The sequence below is a fragment of the Curcuma longa genome, chromosome 7 (assembly GCF_044706935.1).
Source record: "Curcuma longa cultivar G26 ecotype Majalengka, Jawa Barat chromosome 7, ITB_CL_G26_1.1, whole genome shotgun sequence".
Taxonomy (NCBI): domain Eukaryota; kingdom Viridiplantae; phylum Streptophyta; class Magnoliopsida; order Zingiberales; family Zingiberaceae; genus Curcuma; species Curcuma longa.
The window spans coordinates 12,088,112-12,108,619 of NC_133867.1; the positions used below are offsets into that span (position 1 = coordinate 12,088,112).

The 20,508-nt window shown below is 34.8% G+C and overlaps 1 protein-coding gene across 1 annotated transcript in view; it reads right to left on the reverse strand.

The window, feature by feature from the left end:
* Positions 1–20,508, reverse strand: part of LOC141832647 (dihydrolipoyllysine-residue acetyltransferase component 1 of pyruvate dehydrogenase complex, mitochondrial) — a 74,770-nt gene that overhangs the window by 15,447 nt on the left and 38,815 nt on the right. The window contains exons 9-13 of the mRNA XM_074720111.1: positions 13,036–13,105; positions 12,702–12,824; positions 2,240–2,300; positions 2,123–2,167; positions 1,944–2,027 (exon numbers count right to left, since the gene is read on the reverse strand). Of these exons, the coding sequence (XP_074576212.1) occupies positions 1,944–2,027; positions 2,123–2,167; positions 2,240–2,300; positions 12,702–12,824; positions 13,036–13,105 (383 nt within the window). The remainder of the gene's footprint in view (positions 1–1,943; positions 2,028–2,122; positions 2,168–2,239; positions 2,301–12,701; positions 12,825–13,035; positions 13,106–20,508) is intronic.

Here is a 20,508-nt window from a genome sequence, read left to right on the forward strand (position 1 = left end):
TCTTCGACGACATCTTTAAATATATTTTAATGATTTTAAGGATTGATTGTGTTACATTTATCTGAAAAATTTACATTATTTATGGTTTAATGTAATTTTTTATTTTGAGAATGTGTAAAAATGTTATATAAATTTTTCTATTGTATAATAAAAGGATAAAAGGATGGTGATTGAAATATTGAGTATATGTATATTATAATTCTTGAATGATGACTTTAATTCTCAATATTTATTGACATCACAAAAGTTAAAACATAAAAAATCTTTAAATATCAAATTTTATCTTCTTTAAAAACTGCAAATTTTAAATATTTTTTTAAAATAAAATAATTAATTAAATTAAATTAAACTAATATTTTAAAATTTAAGATTGAGTAAAAGTCAATTTAGGGTTAATTGGAGTTCACCAAGTAGTAATGATAATTAGGATAAAATAGGTTTAATTAGATTTAATTTAATTTATTTTGATATATTTAAAATCAAATTAAATTTATATATAGAATAATTTAGTTTAATGAAGTAGTATTTAGGAATTATATTATTTTTTTAATCTTTTCTAACAATCTGTCTCATCTATCCTTAAAGGGGTATTTTTCTCTCTATCCTTAAAGAGATATCTTTTTTCTCCCTTAATTTCTATATTTATCCTTGTGGATAGATTGAGAGAAAAAAATTAACAAAGGAAAATGAATTCCATCCTTAAAAAGTTTTTTTCTAGTCTTTAGGTTTAAGAAGGGAAAGGAAATACGAGGAAAAGAAAAAAAACTTAAATAAAAAAGAATTAATTAGTTAAATTGAAATAAGAAAAAAATGTAGTGGCATGGTGCTGCAGGCTCGTAGTGGCAGGTCATTGCCTCATGAAGGTCACATGAGACCGCGAGGCCTCACGAAGGTCACGCGAGACCGCGAGATCTCATAGAGGCCTCACTTGGCCATGAAGCCTCTTGCGGCAACTTCCGTGAGGCAATGAGGCCTTGTGGCGGCCTCAACCAACAGCGGTCTCGCCTGGTCACAAGGTCACCACAAGAGGCCTTGCGGTTCCGTCCAGTGCTAGTCGACAAGCAGAATGGTAAATTCTATCCATGCCTATCGGCACAACTAGAAATTTTACACCGAGCTCTAGTTATCCTTCTTAAACAAACAAAGTTGAGTTATTTTACAGTTTTCAATGTGTTGCCTAGAACCAATTACGTACTACTCATATCAAGAAATACATGCCTTCATTCTAGCTTGCATAGACTTGATGGATTATAATGGCATTAAAAAAGGTACACGAACTACTAAGTATTCTTCCTTCTTTTATTCTTCTTATTTTTACTTCCACTTCCTATTTCTCTTCCCCTTCTCTCAATATTTGTATTCTGCTTGATCCATGATCACCCCTCATTGGATCTTATTCTCATGTTCAGTGCATTGTAGCAATTGTGTAATCGCTGCCACATTATCCTATCCTTGCGCTCTCATTCATTCTTTGGTCAATGTTGAGATCATGTGATTACTTTTTTTCACTCACTTCATCTCACAAACGTGAAGCATAACTCTATGGGCATGTGTGCAGTAACAAATAAGTATTGAATTGAGTAGTATTAAAAAATAATCAAGTTATTTCCACATAAGTTAATTAAATATGAGATAGACATATTTCTTGTTTCTTATGTAAATAAGTCTCGTGGGAGAAAATTACAAAAGTGAGTGATTCAAGACTAGTTTGACACTTATCAATATGAGTTAGTATCAATGTTGTATTTTTATGGTTATAGACCAAAACCTATATTGATACTGAAGTTTTGAACCTTGATTGGAACCAGCACCACCCATCACAATCGAAATTTTAAATGCTAAAGACAAAGTGTACCTATATAATACTTGTACAAAATGGTATGCCTCAGATTTGAAGTTTCTGCATCATATGTAACTATAAGAATAATATTTTGAATCCTTACCATTTGCTTCAGGTACAGTTTTCAATGCAAGTGCAACAGCTTTTAAAACAATATCATTAACTGAGACTTTCACATTATATTGTTCTGCATAGAGAGATAAAAAGAAATGTGTTGAATCACAAACCAAAATACAAAAAATAAAATTGTAAATAAGGACAAAGATGGAGATCACAATGGACCTTTAAGTTCCTTTCTGAATGCCAGTAAAGGATCCAATATGACATCTGCAAACACAAGATGTTCAACATCTTTTGATAAATATATAATACAGAATACTAATAAAGATGATGATAAACCTGAGGATAAATATAAATGTGGAATGCTTTGTTTAGATTCAAGCAATCGTTTTGCTATAACCTGCATTTATGGAAAAAGGAGAGAGATAAAACAAGGAAAAAAGGATAGAAGGATACAACACAACAAAGTGGATTATTGCTAGTTATTTATGTTGAAAAACTAGATTTCATTTACAGTATACCGATTCATTCACTTCTTATGAAGATTAGTTGCACTGTTCATGTGCAACTGTCACATTCCTTATAAAAGTGCTTCTCGAACAAGAATCCTTAAAAAAACAATTTTTTAATAAGCAGGACAACATACCTCATCACAGGAAAGTGTCACATGCTAGAGGATTTAACTATACAAAAGCATCCCAAGAAGTTACACTTAGAAACATTCCAAATATGAAATTAAATAGTGTCTAATTATCTGAGCCTATACTAGAATTCTGGTTAGTGTTTAACCATTTTCTTTTGAAGTAGTATGTTTTTTCCCTTTTATACTGCTGCTGTTCAGAAATTATCAAAGTTTGTGGCACCATAGAAAATATTATTATGTTGGGTGTGATAAGTTAAACAATTACAGTTTTTGATATTTAACATTGAGTTTAAGCTGGAAGATTTTGATGGAATGATTTACTTTTGAACTTATAAGCTTTATTACAATTTTATCTTTATGTGTCATAAGTTTCATGCGGAAAATTTGAGTAAAGTGTTTAAAAGGAGTGAGTGTGGAGCTAAGTGGGGATTCTCCCTCAATGAAGACATTAAGCTTGAAGACTACCAAATTAGTCTAATACCAAAGTAATGATTGTTGTATCATTTTTTCTTTCAGGTACACCTTATGTTAATATGATGATGGTATCTAGGAAATGGTGTGTTGCCTAGAAAGCTATATATATCTGGAGCATAATTGGCACTTAGTAGTGTTTCTGGATGAAGTTGTATCATTTATCTTTAAAGGTGCCTACCTACAAAAGATGTTGGACGCCATACATCCTTGTTTGGAAATTGAACAAATGTAAAATTAAGTGCTAGGTGGCGTAGATAGGTTTAGGTAGTCTAGCATTGTTGGTGCTATGTCTCAAAAGGGATATGAAGTTAAGGCGGCATAGATGAGACAATCTAGGTTTCAAAACTATGTTTTTGAAGGTAGGAGGAACTGGCCTTTTGGTAGGTTGACTTAGGTAGTAGATCCTAGGAGTCTAAAAACATTTGTTTGCATTGGAGTGTTTCTAGAGGGGATCTAGAATTGCTTGTTGAGCTCTATAGAGTGAATAAGGTTAGGTGTCTCAACACAAAATGAAGAAGAGTAAGGTTGGGGGTGTCACGATGAGGAACCTTCTTTTATATCTTGACAAGAATTGAGGAGAAGAGAATATGACAAAGCTAGGATGGGAATCTTGATGAACACTCCTTTAATTGTCTCTTGATGAGATCTTCCTTTGTAGCTCAACACTTTAAGGAATAAGAAGCCAAGGATGGAGTGTGTCTCAATGTGGAACGGAATAAGAAGATGAGGCAGGAGTGTTTGTCTTTAAGCAAAACAAAGAAGCTTTGTGTAATCTAGGTTCTAAATGGCAAGATTGGAATTTACAGTGTGGATGAGTTTTGCAGATGGTTGGCAAAACAGCATGTTCCAGTCATGATGGCCAACACAGAATAATATTTTATACAATGTCATAATACATTCCAATTAAAAGGCAGAATAAAATGTTACAGTCAACATACAAAGACTATAGTATATCATTATGTCACAAGATGCAGCTCAATATAGTTCATATGATATGGCTAATTACAATTTAATCTAGCTAACAATAGATCAAATAGATGAATGATCCTCCTTTGAGACTGGTTGTCAAGATTAGCTCATACCAATATGGATCGACAAAGTTAAATTTGCAATGGCAAAATTCAATCTAGCCTTCATGAGAAATTGGTTATCTCACAAAAACAATTGGGTTAAATTCTTCTAGAAAATAGATGAAAAGGATTGAAAATTTGGCTAAATCAAGAATGAAATGGATGGGATTGGTTGAGATTTAGTTGAATTACATTAATTCAAAAACTTGAGGATTTAGCCAATTTTTTGTCAATCCCAACTTGAACCCCAGGAAACGCGCATGAGCGAGCAAGAGAATCTTCTTTGCTCTCCCAAATTCCAACTTAATTTTCTCAACTCAACACCACAAGATTGTCACAAGATTGAAACTCATGAACTACAACCCTTTGATTAGAATGAGAGAAATGATCAACAAATTCTATTTGAACATCACTAGTAATTCAACATACACCAATCTCTCCCATGAATGGGTAATCAATTTATTATTACATTTTGCTATGTGAACATCTATGAATAACCTTAAAGATCACCATGTTACGTTTTGATGTATTCCTTCATTAAAGATAAGGATTTCAAGCATTTGGATATAGTAGGGCATCCACATAAAACAAAAGTAATAAAGATCATTCTTTATGGACTAGATATCAATTTTGCTTGTATCAAGCCATAAAAGCATGTACAATATTAGTAATTATTAATTGGAAACAAATGTTAACTCAGTCTTAACTTTCATGAAATTAATAATGAAGTTAAAACAAAAAAAAATTGTAAAGGATCAGAGTTTAAAATTTTGAGCCATGGTAAAATTTCAATCTTTAACTGAACAATATTGTTTCGGTATTATGCCAATGTTTCAATGCATGGTATCGATGATGAATTGGAGTTGAAGAAGGAGATGAAATACAGGAAGGAGTTTGTGTCAAGCAGGATTTAAATATTGTACCATGCCAGACGAAATGGTCGAAATATATTATTCCGGTAAATTACAGAAATTCAATACTACTGAGTACAAACAATGTCTCCTTCCTTTGTTTCATCTTTTTCCTCCTTCAATTTCCAAACTTCCAAACTATCACCGGCACCATGCATCGGAGCGTTGACATGATACTGAAACGGTATCTTGCTAGTCAAAAACTGAAACAATGACATAACTCGAGATTTTAAATCTTGGTGCCGAGTGATATTGAGTTTCAGTGATTTACTGAAATGATATATTTCGAATATTTTATCCAACTCGATACGAGATTTCAAACCATATATAAGATACCGATAATGAGAACAATAGTTAAATTTCATCTATAAAAAGGTGGGCAAACTAGCAAAGAAGATTCTCGAATATAATTCGACATCTATTATAGTGAGGGCAAGATCCTAAGAACCAAGGATGCTTCCAATTGTTGAGATCACAGACTAAACTACCATTCTGTACTAGTTGCCACAGGCAAAATAATTCACTCTAATCATCAATTGACACGTGAGAAGCCTTGAACCCATAGTATGCAAGCTGCCTTCATAAGCCCCAAATTACATCATTAGTGTCTTCAGTGATGAGCTTTGAACCATTCATCATGAGAAGCTCCGAACCAAGATCTCATCTATTGTAGTGAAAAAGCTCGAATTGTGCATTCTTCATCGTAAGAAACTCCACACTGACTTCCTCAATGGTGACCATGCAAGCCTTCATGTGAGACTTTCCCAAGGCTCCCTTAGCATATGTGATGACAACTCGCCTCCTCCTTCGTCATCACCTAGTTCCCACTATGCGAAGACGCCAAGATGATGTGAGTCATGACAAGGCTTCTGAATGTACCATGACACTTCCAAGAGGTATGCAATCTTCCTTTACCTACTTCTCCCTTGGGTTAGGTCTACTCTTGCTCTACCTATTCCTCCCCAACAAGAGTACAACCGTCGGCACGAACACTTGTGTCGTCCAATATATCTCATTCTAGTTGGGGACTAAAACACAAGCCTAGAACAAGATTCGAAACGTTGGTTGAGATTCTTATTGAATATCTTTTGTTATAATAAAATAAGAACAACCTGACCTAGACCAAGCTGATTAACTTCCTAGCCCACACGACTTCCAACACTACTTAATGGTTTTCTCTTTCTACATGAGAATCTCATGTGTTCTTTTGCATCTTTTATCTTTGTTTAATCATTACATTGTCTTTTTTCTTTTCTACAAATTTAAGGTGTGTCTTACCCTGAGTGGAAAAGAACAAAGTTTATGAACATGAATGCTTTGCTAGTAAATAGAACTTGGGCTTAGCTATTTTTCTTTGAACAGTGTCAGGGATGGTTGTTGAGAGCAGAATGAAAGTATCTCCTCATGGCTCAATCAATTCTACAAGAAAAGTTATGAATTAATTTTTGGTTGAATTTATTCAGTGGCAAAGTTGTCATCCATTCAATTTCTCTTTCGACTCGATGATTAAAATACATTTCTTAAATGGTGTCTACTGATCTTCCAAAACAGATTTAAAGAAAAAATTTGAAGCTAAGGGGTATTTCTAATAGCATGTCAGCACAGGAATTCATCTTATACTCTTAAATAATCACTCTTAGGTTATTCATTTCATTGCTGATTTGATAAATTTTAGGGTGTAACAATATGAGGATGATCATCTTACTTTCCAAGGCACCTTTGTTTGTAAACAAACATTTTTTGACTTTTAGGTTGATGATAATTATAGGCAATGATTAAAGCATATATTTGTCATCTCAAGAAATTTTGGAAAAGGAGTTGCAGATGAGAATTTTATAAAGCAACAGTCTTCCTATAATCAAAGTTTCTTAATCAAAGAAAGGAATATATTGCAGAAACTAAGCTTAGATCTTTTAGAGGATAAGGAATATTAAGTTCTAACCATTCAACGCTTTTATCAAATTCAAAAAGATAGAGAAGATTGATGTAAAAACAAAGACTATGTTAACTCTATATGAATAGACTAGTATCCATTTTGGAGTGGTAATGAGCCAATCTTAAATTCTCCTACAAGGTAATAATTGGCATGTGCTATATCTTTCGAGTGCTCAAGGACAAGGTTTGTTATCAAAATAGCTGCAATATTAGTGTTACAAAATCACACACACAAATTCAATTCAATATCAAGATGTAATTGAAAATAAAATTTAATGAGTTTTTTGTGGTGCAAATAGACAACATTAAGAGCACTGCTTACTATTTCATATCATTGTTTTAAATGGAGTTACTCATTTGATCAAAGACAAAGCTCTACATACGATAAATTTACTATAGTAAATTGTTTAGTTTGACTGGGCAGGGCACACATTTTTAACATTGTTCCAGCCCTAATAATGTAGTCATGTATCACTGCATTCATGTCCCTTTATCCTCACATGGCAGATAAAAGAAAACGAGAAAAGAAAGGAAGCAGGATTCTGTTGAAATCCTATTTAATTATTTTTTCCCCAATTTTTTCAATTGTATTGGTTATATTTATTAGAATAAATCTCATAAAATAGGTCCATAAAACTCTTATATAAATAGGGGCTTGTATCTCTTAATGGAATAAGATTTCTTTCGGATTATTTCACGTTAACATGGTATCAGAGCAAATAAATTAGGTTATCTGTTTCGGCGCCGATTTTTCTCGGCGATTGCGATTTCCATCATCGCGATCACGTTTGCCGCCTGCCGCCCACACCGCTGATAAAGTGGCCGATCGTTCCAACGCTTCTTCATCGCGACAGTCGATCGCTCTCCTCTCCTATCGCGAAAGCAGCGCAATCACCGACGTCCGACGCTGATTGCCAGTGCCCCTCCGCTGCCCTACCGCTTAGGGTTGTTGGGTTCTCGCAAGCGCCGCCGCCGAAGGAGGAAACCCTAGGCTGCGCCGACTCCACATCCGCCGCAAGGTATTGAGAATCGCGATTCCCTATCGCGATTTCTTCTTCCTATTTCTCGCGACGCCGCCCTCTGGTTCTCACGAGAACCACCACCTGTGCGTCCGCTAGAGAAAAGGAACGCTGGCTTGATCACCCGGCGATCCCGGTGCCAATTTAGTGGAGGCGATCGCATCTTCGATCATCTTTGGCTTGCTATTTCGCTTCGATCGGCTGAGTTTCTTTGCTCTTCGATTTTTTGATTTTGCCTTCCCTCTTCGATTCGGCCATAGCAACGACGGCGTAGCCTAGAGCTCTGGATTCGTCGAACAGGTCGAGGGTAACCGGATTTGGGACTCCTGCTTTAAAAAAAAAATCGGCTTCATCTGGTCTGGTCCTGTAGCAACTGGTCTGATCCTGTAGCGAGCTTTCAAGGCAACTAAGAGTGTTCACTGCTTCAACAGAATAATACCATCCCTGGAGCAAAAGGGTCTGGAATCTGGTATTCTTCTTCATCTCACAGCTACTAAAAGTTATTTGATTTCTTTTGTGAATCAAATTTTATGGCCGAACATAAATCTTCTATCGTGATGGATATGGTGCCTGTGGTATCTAAAATTACGGATTATAAGTTAAATGGTTCAAATTATTTGGATTGGAGTAAAACTGTCCGTCTTTATCTACGAAGTATTGACAAGGATGGACATTTGACTGATGATCCACCTCAAAGATGATTCAAAACAGACATGGCTTAGAGAAGATGCTCGCTTATTCCTTCAGATTCGGAATTGTATTGACAATGAGGTAATTGGTTTAATTAATCACTGTGAATTCGTTAAAGAATTGATGGATTATCTAGATTTTCTGTACTCTGGAAAAGGAAATCTCACCCGTATGTATGAAGTTTGCAAAGCTTTTTATCGTGTGGAAAAACAAGATCAGCCTCTGATTAATTATTTCATGGCTTTCAAAAAGACATATGAGGAGCTTAATATGTTGCTACCCTTTAGTCCTGATGTGAAGGTTCAACAACGCCAACGAGAACAGATGGCTATCATGAGTTTCCTTGCTGGCTTATCACCTGACTTCGAATCTGCTAAATCACAAATTCTATCTAGCTCTGAGGTCTCCTCATTACAAGAAGTGTTTAGCCGCATTCTCCGTACAGAAAATACCACACCTGTTCCACCTAGTGGTGCTTTGGTGAGTTATAATAATAATTATGTATCAAAAAGATCAACTGTTCACAATAGAAACAAAGGAGGAGACTCACAAGCTTCTGAAATTCGGACATCAAATTCTAGTGGTATTATATGTAACTATTGTCGCAAGCCGGGTCATACAAAATTTGAGTGCAAAAAGCTTCAGTACAAAAATCAGCAAAAACATCGGGCTCATATTGCATCCACTAATGATACCTCTGATAAATCGGTGCTTGTCTCTGCAGAAGAATTTGCCAAGTTCTCTCAATATCAGGAATCACTTAAGTCTTCATCTTCCTCTATCACTGCTATTGCTGATTCAGGTAACCACAATACATGCCTTGTTTCCTCATCCTCTAAGTGGGTCATTGATTCTGGTGCCACGGATCATATGACAGGTAATTCTAGTCTCTTTTCTACTTTCACGCATAAATCCAACACTCCTATTGTTACCTTAGCTGATGGGTCTTCATCTTGCGTTCGTGGGTCTGGCACTGTCAATCCCACTCCTTTGCTTTCCTTATCCTCTGTCTTACATTTACCGAATTTATCATTTAATTTGCTCTCTGTTAGTCAGTTAACTCGTAATCTTAACTGTTGCATCTCATTCTTTCCTGATCATTGTTTATTTCAGGATCTTTTGACGAAGAAGACTATTGGTAAAGGACATGAAAATGGAGGTCTCTACATTCTTGATTCACCTGCCCCAAGATCTCTCGTTTGTTCAGGTGTAAATTCTCCTTTTGAGGCTCATTGTAGGTTAGGACATCCATCCCTTCCATTGCTCAAGAAACTCTGTCCACAATATAGTAGCGTGTCTTCATTAAATTGTGAGTCATGTCAATTTGCAAAGCATCACCGTCTTAGTTCAAGTCCAAGGATAAATAAACGTGCTATTAGTCCTTTTGAGTTAGTTCATTCTGATATTTGGGGTCCTTGTCCTATTCTGTCTAAACCTGGTTTTAGGTATTTTGTCACTTTTGTGGATGATTATTCTCGTGTAACTTGGTTATATTTAATGAAAAATCGTTCTGAGTTATTTTCTTTATTTTGTGCTTTTTGTACGGAAATTAAAACTCAGTTCAATATGTCCATCCGTACTTTAAGAAGTGACAATGCCAAAGAATATACGTCCAGTCTATTTCAATCTTATATGAGTCAGAATGGTATACTTCATGAAACCTCTTGTGTTGATACTCCATCCCAGAATGGTGTGGCTGAACGTAAGAATAGACATCTTCTTGAAACAGCACGAGCTCTTTTATTTCAAATGAATGTTCCCAAGTCTTTTTGGGCAGACGCAGTTTCTACTGCATGTTTTCTCATTAACCGTATGCCATCCTCTGTTCTTCATGGCGAGATTCCTTACAAAATTTTGTTTCCTAACAAGTCATTGTTTCCTGTTAACCCTAGGATATTTGGTAGCACTTGTTTTGTTCGGGATGTCCGTCCACAAGTCACTAAATTAGATCCCAAATCTTTGAAATGTATTTTCCTTGGTTATTCTCGTCTTCAAAAGGGTTATAGGTGTTATTGTCCTAGTATTAATAAATATCTTGTTTCAATCGATGTTACTTTCATGGAAGACACACCTTATTTCTCATCCTCACATATCCCGACTTCTCAAAAGGAAGATGATGATTTATTAGTATATTCTGTTACATCCTCTACACCTGTCTCAGAATCGGCTTTTGTCAAGCCTCCTATTATTGAAATATACTCCAGGCGTCGACCTCCTGATTCATGTCCTGCACCTACTACTTCGTCATCAGATCCAATTCCGAATGATGATCTTCCTATTGCATTACGAAAAGGTAAACGTCAGTGTACTTATCCTATCTCTTCGTTTGTTTCTAATAATGGCTTGTCATCCTCTTCTTGTTCTTTTATTGCTTCACTTGACTCTATTTCTGTTCCTAAAACTGTCCGTGAGGCCTTATCTCATCATGGTTGGAGAGATGCAATGATAGAGGAAATGAAAGCCTTGGATGATAATGATACATGGGACTTGGTTGATCTACCTCCAGGAAAACAAGCTATTGGATGCAAATGGATATTTAATGTTAAAGTCAATCCAGATGGGTCAGTTGCCAGACTAAAAGCTCGTCTTGTGGCTAAGGGGTATGCTCAAACATATGGTGTGGATTATTCTGATACTTTTTCTCCTGTTGCAAAGTTGACATCTGTTCGGTTATTTATTTCTCTTGCTGCTACTCATCATTGGCCTTTACATCAACTTGATATCAAGAATGCTTTTCTTCATGGTAATCTTCAAGAGGAGGTGTATATGGAGCAACCTCCTGGTTTCGTTGCTCAGGGGGAGATGGGGCGAGTTTGTCGTCTTCGAAAGACTTTGTATGGTTTGAAACAAAGTCCACGTGCTTGGTTTGGAAAATTTAGTCAGGTTATTGAAAAGTTTGGTATGAAGAAAAGCAAGTCTGATCATTCTGTGTTCTACAAGCAGTCAGGAGCTGGTATTATTCTGTTAGTTGTGTATGTGGATGATATTGTGATTACTGGTAGTGATACTACGGGAATTTCATCTCTCAAATCTTTCATTCTCACTCAATTTCATACAAAAGATTTAGGGGTGCTAAAGTATTTCTTAGGTGTTGAAGTAATGAGGAGTAAAAATGGTATATTTCTATCTCAGAGGAAATATGTTCTTGACTTATTAACTGAGACAGGAAAGTTAGGGGCAAAACCTTGTAGTACTCCAATGACTCAGAACGTGGATCTTACAGCAGATGGAGAATTATTTGAACATCCAGAGAGATATCGAAGGTTGGTTGGAAAGTTGAATTATCTTACCTTGACTCGTCCAGATATTGCATATTCGGTTAGTGTTGTTAGTCAGTATATGTCATCTCCAACGGTTCATCATTGGGCAGCATTAGAACAAATTTTGTGTTATTTGAAGGGTGCACCCGGACGAGGTATTGTATATAAAAATCATGGGCACACTCATATTGAATGTTTTTCAGATGCAGATTGGGCAGGTTCCAAAATGGATAGGAGGTCTACTTCAGGTTATTGTATCTTTGTTGGAGGAAATTTAGTATCATGGAAGAGTAAAAAGCAAAAGGTTGTGTCACGATCCAGTGCAGAATCAGAATACAGGGCTATGGCACAGTCTGTGTGTGAAATAATGTGGATATATCAATTGTTGACTGAAGTAGGACTCAAAATTTCAATACCAGCAAAACTATGGTGTGATAATCAAGCTGCTATTCACATTGCATCGAATCCCGTGTTCCATGAGCGAACTAAGCACATTGAAATTGATTGTCATTTTGTTCGTGAGAAAATTCAACAAGGCTTGATTACTACAGGATATGTAAAAACTGGAGAACAATTGGGGGACATCTTCACAAAAGCTTTGAATGGGATCCGAGTTGATTATCTTTGTAACAAGTTGGGCATGATTAATATCTATGCTCCAACTTGAGGGGGAGGTTGGAGTATTGGTTATATTTATTAGAATAAATCTCATAGAATAGGTCCATAAAACTCCTATATAAATAGGGGCTTGTATCTCTTAATTTCTAATAAGATTTCTTTTGGATTATTTCCCGTTAACATTTGAAGTACCCACCTTCGGTTCTGCAGAGTTGGCCAATGTATCAGTAGGTTTTTCATCTTTGGGCTCCAGTCCACTGAATGAATCATCAGGTATATTGTTAATTTCATCTGGATCTTCGACCTTCAACAACCAGAATGTTAGAATCCACATTAAGCTTTTTTAAGCATATTGAGGTAATAACAAATGCGATGTCAAGGAGAAAAAAATAAATGCAGCAAAACAAGTATGACTGGAGACACACGGGAAAAGATTTCCGTGCTGGCACTGGTAAGATCAAGCGTGTGATGGACTACAATTGAGTTAGAACAGTTGGATGGTAATGGGAACATACCGTGATAGCAATAGGTCGTCCAACAAGCACATCCTTTGAGCCTTCAGGTGCTAATATCTTTGCCAAGAACCTACAGAGTGAACATAAAATATGATGCAATTTATCTCAAAAAGGTTTAGAAAAGTACATCAAATGAGGAAGTAGGAGGGCATATTGCAGCATCTTAAGGCAAGTCGTAACCACAATATTCATCATGCAGATTCGTAGTGGTATAAGATTTCAATGATTTCATTAGTTTAACAGTTTGACTGAGACAAACTTGAATTCATATAAATAAAGGAATGTCTACTGTGTAGGACAGAGGATTAGCACGCATAGAATATTCTTAACAAAATTTGAGTGGGAAGAAGACAACATAGAGGAAAGCGGTGTCCTGTTCGTGATCTGAGGATAGCAACGCTTCTGAAAAATGTCAAACATCCAACCAAGTTATAAAACTATCACTATGGTTATTTTAAGCACATTAGGAAGTTGACCTTGTTATAGCCAAAACAGATCAGTGTTGAACTATGATCAACTTATACAATAAATCAGAGCGAATAAAAATGTCGAAAAATGGTTATATAATTGTAGAATTTTGGGAAAGAAGAAATATTGTATTACAATATTGTTATTCAAATACAGTTGGAACGCATGTATTTATACTACCTAAAATAACTAATTATATCCTAAACTTAGGCATAAAACTAAGCATGCCTTACATATGTTATATCTAATATTTTATCAAATATTATCACTCAAGATAGAGCATAAATGCTCTCTCTGTACTTGTTATATAGACGTGTGACTCTCATAAGTAAAAATGTAGAGTAAAAATGTCGGATTGTGAGAGGCTAAAGGGGGTGAATACCGGATCGCTTGCACTTCATGCTTGATTCTACAAATAAAACTAGTGCACCGGAAAATATGAAAAGAACAAACGGAATCATCAACACAAACGAAACAACTGACATAACATCCTACTCCATGACCTATGATCCTTCGATGGATCACCCCTTGCAACGCCATTATTTTTTCTCCTTCTCAATAAGCTATCAAAGGTGAAGAAAACTCTTACACTCTTATTATAAGAATTAGAATTTAAATACAAGCGCAAGAGTAAAAATGAATGAAAGCAAAGAAGACAATACAATAGACTTAAGAATGAAAATATGTAAGCTTTCGGTAGTCTTCTCGTGCCTTCACAAGCTCATATCGATAGCTACAACCTTAAGCTCCTTTTCAGCCTTCAATCTGCTTTTCTAGCCCGCAATCAGTCTGGATTATCCTTTAGTCAATTCATGACTTGATTTTGTCATGCTATTGTGCCAAAACAACTGCTTCAGTTGACCAGCTTGGGCCATCAATATCTCATAGGTATCTAACCATTGCAGATCATTAATGACACTCTTCTAAATTTTTCATTCATAATTGCACCAACAAAATATTCACACACAAGTAATACAAAAGTCAATGGAGCACTCATCTAATGATCTAGCAACAAAGCTTTGGACATAGATAATAGTGATCCCAGAACCAATCATCTATATCTTCAACATCAAATTAGTAAATTGATAAAAGAAAAAGATGTCTTGTGAACTTCTTCCTAAAGCAACAAATACATCAACATCAACATGCAGGAAAAGGAAAACACTCAAGCATATGAAAAGATAGATATGTATATAGATAGAAAGAATAATTTGACCATTTAACAGATTTGCTAACATGAGAACATGATATTTTCTCAGTTCAGGTTTTCACTTACTCTTAAACAGCATATATGCAGTGCACAAACAAAATAGAAAAGAATGAGACTCTATGTGACAAATTTTAAGAGTGGGTTTTACCCTACAGCGAAAAGGCAGCATTATAAAGACTGAATAAAGGAAAAGGAAATCTTTCGAATGAGGGCCCTAGGGTCAAAATGGCACATCAATAGCATGTGAATTTAATAGTAGGATACAAAGTATTTTGAAAGAACAAAACAAAGAACTTAATATTGGATTTAAAGGATGGTATATGAATTGTGTAACAGAATTTGAAACTTGAAATGGGAGTTGAGTGTGCCAGAGTCGCATAAAGGCTGATCTCTGTTCGTTGGTGATTTATTGAGGTATTGCAGAAGGCATATGCAGAAGGCTGTCTATGAAGGATTATGTAACAAGGAGAAGCATTGTTGTTTGGTCATGAGAGAACAATCCTGTTGGCACTAAATTGGATGCACAAGAGATGAGGATTAGTGTCGCATGTGACTTGTTCATGTGGATAAGAGAATATTAGCTATATGTGAGCCAAAGAGGATGACAATCGATCAAAAAAAAATGAAACTTCATGATGTCTCCAAGGTTTAAAATTTCAACCCGTGCCGAGGTTTCGGTTAGGGCTATAAATGAACCGAACGTTCGTGAACAAGTTTGATGTTCGACTTAATAAGAGCTTGTTTATATTCGTTCAATACACACAAAATCAATTAAATAAACAAGTTTGAACAACTCGTTAAACTAAACAAACAAGCTTAAACACACGTGTTAATGTTTGTGAATAATGTTAACAACGTTCGTGAACAATATTTGTAAAACATATTTATCAATAAAACTCTTATTAACATGCTAAATAAAGAAAGGAAGTTTCAAAATGAACAAATAAATTTGTATTATCAAGTTCAATAACCAACTAAACAAACTTAAAATGTAAAAATTTCAAACAATCAAACAAGCTTGAATTGTGAGCTCGATAATATCTAAACGAGCCAAACTTAAGTCAAGCTTGAATCAAGCTCAAACTCATAAAAAAACCAAACCAAGCTTGAACAATCATTTCAAAAGTTCGGTTCATTTTAGGCTCGGCTTTAACTTGGTTACCTTATCAAACAAGCTTGAACACCTTAAAGTTTGGCTCAGCTCGGCTTGTTTACGGCCCTCGTTTCGGTCGGAGACCGAAACGATATGGTTTTGATATCGTATCGTATCATGCAGATACGGTTTTGATATTTTTTATTTATATATATAATAATAATTAGATAAATATGTTTATTGTGTATAATTTAAAAATAAATTGTATATTGATTTTATATAGTTCTTAATTATTGAATAACTTAATATTGTTAAGCAAAAAATATAGTGACTATGTTTAGCGCAGAGACAAAAAAAAAGAGTTATGACTAATGTGATGTATAAGCTAATCGATAAGTTGTAATGTACTCTGAAGTTATATTGTGATAATCAAGCTCTCATGCACATCCTTGTTCATGTAGCTATAAAAAGGATTTCAAGTGGGGGGAAAATAGTTCATTAGGATTTGAGCTCTAATAACATGTACTAGAGGAAGGTTAGGTTGATTATCCAGGACAGTCCCATCAATTTACATATTTTATTATGTTATGGGGATTAACACAAAGATCCTAATTTATATATAATAATTATATAAATTAACTATTTGTTCATTTAATTAATTATTGATTTATATAATATATATGTATATAATTATAGTCTATAAATATTTTGAATAATATGTATATTAAATATTATAGTTTATATATATATATATATATATATATATATATATATATATATATATATATATATATATATATATATATATATATATATAGCTGATATTGCATTCTAAAGTCAAATTTATTTTAAAAATTTATATATTTTTAATTTTTTTAACAATTAAAATTTTTTAAAATTATTTATAAAATTCTAAAATTATTTATAAATTTTTAAAATTATTCTGAATATTTTAAATATTTTTCTAAAATTTTAATCTATTTTTAATTTATAAAAAAAATTTAAGATTTGATTTTGAATAAATTATCAATACAAATTTAAAATTTTTCATTAGAATATTTTTATTTTTTACATTAATTTTTTATATTTTTAATAAAAATATAAAAGTTTATATTATAATTATAATAGTTAATTAACAGTTTATTTAATTATTTATTTATTTATATAATAATAGTTATAATTTATATATTAGCCAAATAAGATGTATTAAAGATGAATGCAATAGGGTATTAGTAAATGATGGAGAAATAAAAGAGCGGTGGAAAAGATATTTTCATCAACTTTTTGATGAAGGTGTAGGTGATCAACTTAACTTAGGTAATTTAAGTAGGTCAAATGAGTATAGAAATTTAAATTTTTACCGTAGAATTCAAATTTCAGAAGTAGAACAAGCTTTAAACGGGATGAAAAATGGAAAAGTCGTTGGACTAGATTGGTGCCCCGGTTAGTTTTGATGTGGTCAACTAGGTTAAGTTAGGTCCTGTTGTTTTTCTGATCCCTCTGCTAAGTGTGCAGGAGCTTAGGTACGGAGGAAGTCGAGCGTAAGACGTAGCGGGTGAGAAGGATTGCACGGGGAAATGGGCCGACGGGCTCGGTGCAATCCGAGGGACGCGAAAGCTGCGGAAGAATACACCGGTGGAGCGAGAAGGGCGTACGTGACGTCCGAGGGACAAGAAGCCGGGAGGAAACACGCTCGAGGGGCGAAAGGCCGGAGTCGGGTTCGAGCGAGCCTAACTCCGGTTAGTCAGAAATCACTCAGAAGATCTACTTACAAAAAGTCAACCAAATTGACTTTAAAGCTTTAATTCAATTAATTGAATTAAGCTTTTCATAAACTTTAATCCAATTAAAGTTTTTATAACGTTTTTAATAAAACGTTAAAGCTTTGACCAAAAGATTTGGTCAAAACTTTCATGCACACGTCTCGCATGCCATCAGCCAACGGATAAGTGATTTGGCCAAAAATTAAGCTTCGATCATATTTATCCTTTTATCTAATGGTTATGATTTAAATTTATCTTTAATCAACCGTCAAGATTGCATCGGAAGATCAATGGCTCTGAAGAATCTTATCAATAATCTACGATCAAGATTTGTTTGCTAATACTATAAATAGACTTGATATTCCGATAGAGGTATGGAAGTGCCTAGGGAAACAAGGTATTGAATGTTAGTCTTACAAAATTATTTAACATGATATTGAAAACAAAGAGAATGCCGATCCTACATGATATTCCGATAGAGGTATGGAATGGAGAGTAATGTACTCTAATTCCCTTATATAAGAATAAGGGGAACGTACAAAATTGTGCAAACTATAGGGGTATTAAATTAATGAGTCATACTATGAAACTTTGGGAAAGAGTAATAGAAAAACGATTAAGGAAAGTGACTATGATCACCGAAAATCAATTTGGGTTTATGCCTAGTAGGTCGACAATAGAAGCTATACATCTTCTCAGGCAACTAATTGAAAAGTATCGAGAGCAAAAGCAAGATCTACATATGGTATTCGCTTATGATAGAGTCCCAAGGGAAATTATATGGAGAATTCTAGAAAAGAGAGGTGTTAGCGTAGTATATATTGACCTAATTAAGGATATGTATAAGTAACGACTAGAGTAAAGACTTCGGACGGATTAACTGAAGCATTTCCAATAAAGATAGGGTTACATCAAGGGTCAGCTTTAAGTCCTTATCTTTTTACACTAATCATAGATGAACTTACTGGACACATTCAAGACACCGTACCATGGTGTATGTTGTTTGCAGATGATATTGTTTTGGTAGATGAGATGCGTGAGAGAGTAATGCTAAATTAGAATCTTGGCGAGAAACTCTAGAAGAGAAAGGTTTTAGGCTTAGTAGAGTAAAGACAGAATATATGAAATTTAAGTTTAGCAATATTGAACGTAATGAGACAAGTATTAAAATAGGAGATGATGAGTTGTCTGGAACTGAGAGTTTTAAATATTTAGGATCATTTTTGCAAGCCGATGGAGGGATTGAGAGAAATGTCTTACATAGAATACAAACAGGATGGTTGAAATGGAGGAAAGCATCAGGTGTTTTATGTGATCGTAAAGTTCCCCTAAAACTTAAAGGAAAGTTCTATAAAACGGCAGTTAGACCTGCCATGTTATATGGCGCTGAATGTTGGGCTATGACTCGAGCACATGAGCAAAAGATGAGAGTTGCAGAGATGAGGATGTTAAGATGGATGTGTGGACATACGAAGATGGACAGAATAAGAAATGAGAACATTAGGGAGAAAGTCGGAGTTGCATCTATTGAGGAAAAACTCCGTGAGACACGTTTAAGGTGGTACGGACATGTACTTAGACGACCGATAAATGCTCCAGTTAGGCGGTGTGAAACTATGATAAATACGCACATCAAACGAGGAAGAGGCAGACCAAAAAAGACTTGGTTAGCAACAATAAAACAAGATAAAATTTATTTAAGTATAGATGATGATATAATAGGAGATAGAGTTCAATGGCGTAAAAGGATCCATATAGCCGACCCCACTTAGTGGGATAAGGCTTGGTTGTTGTTGTTGTTGTAGTTATAATTTATATAGTAATTGATTATTAATTAGAAATTATATATATAATTTACATAATACATTTTATAAAAAATTATATACCACTGATTATAATTTCAAATTTTTAATTTATTTTAATATAACGGTTTTAATTAAAACCATTATATTAGATTTTAATAAAATTCTACTTTCTAATTCCTCGCAATTCTAATTTCTGTCTCTTCTTCTCCCCTCGCGATAACGCCGCCTCCTTCCTCCCTTCCGCACAATTTTTTCGTCCACTAACATCTCGCCTCTTCCAAAGAGTGGTCACCGCCTCACTGCCTCGTCGTCACTACTAATTTCTTGCTAGTCGCCTTGCCTTCGCGGATGCTTCAAGGTAAATCTTCACCGATTCCTTTTGTCACATAGCATAACGCACATGATGACGCAAGCGAAATTGTCGCGCGTGTTGTGCCAGTACCGGTCCCGTGTCAGAACAATAAAAACCGTCCATTTCGAACGGCACGGCATGGTATTTCAATCCTTGAATGTCCCTACATGCATCAAGCACAAAAGGCATTGCCATAAAATTCACCATATATGGAAATAAGATCCCACTGCAGACCACCCACCTATAGGTTCAATAATTGCATGTAGAGAGAATCACATGGGAGGATAGGCACTGGCCAACCCTATCTTTTTGCACAGAAGCATATCACTTGTCAAATTTGATTGCTTACAAGAGATGGCATCACAAGAAAGGCAATTATACAAAAGAGTCTTGATACAGAGGGGCAGACACATGCCAAAAGAAGATTATGCAAAGAACTTCCCTAAATATTCATGCACTTGAAAGTTTTTGTTTACAGGAAGGGATCGCTACACAAAGAGGGTGTTAAAAACTCTCTTGCCTAAAAATGAAGATGTCAGATCATATGAAACCCTCCTATGATTCATATAGAATTGTAGTTAGGATAACAAAGAGAGGAGAAAGATGAGGTGAGGCAAATGATCTCCCATCACAGGAATACCCTTTTAGAAAATCTAACCCTAAAAGGGTGACTTTGATACCATATAGAAAATGGAGAAAGGAGAAATATTTCATTATGATATTACTTTTATTGGAATAAAATTGCAACTTGCAATTCATGCATTGTAGTCCTAGCCATAACT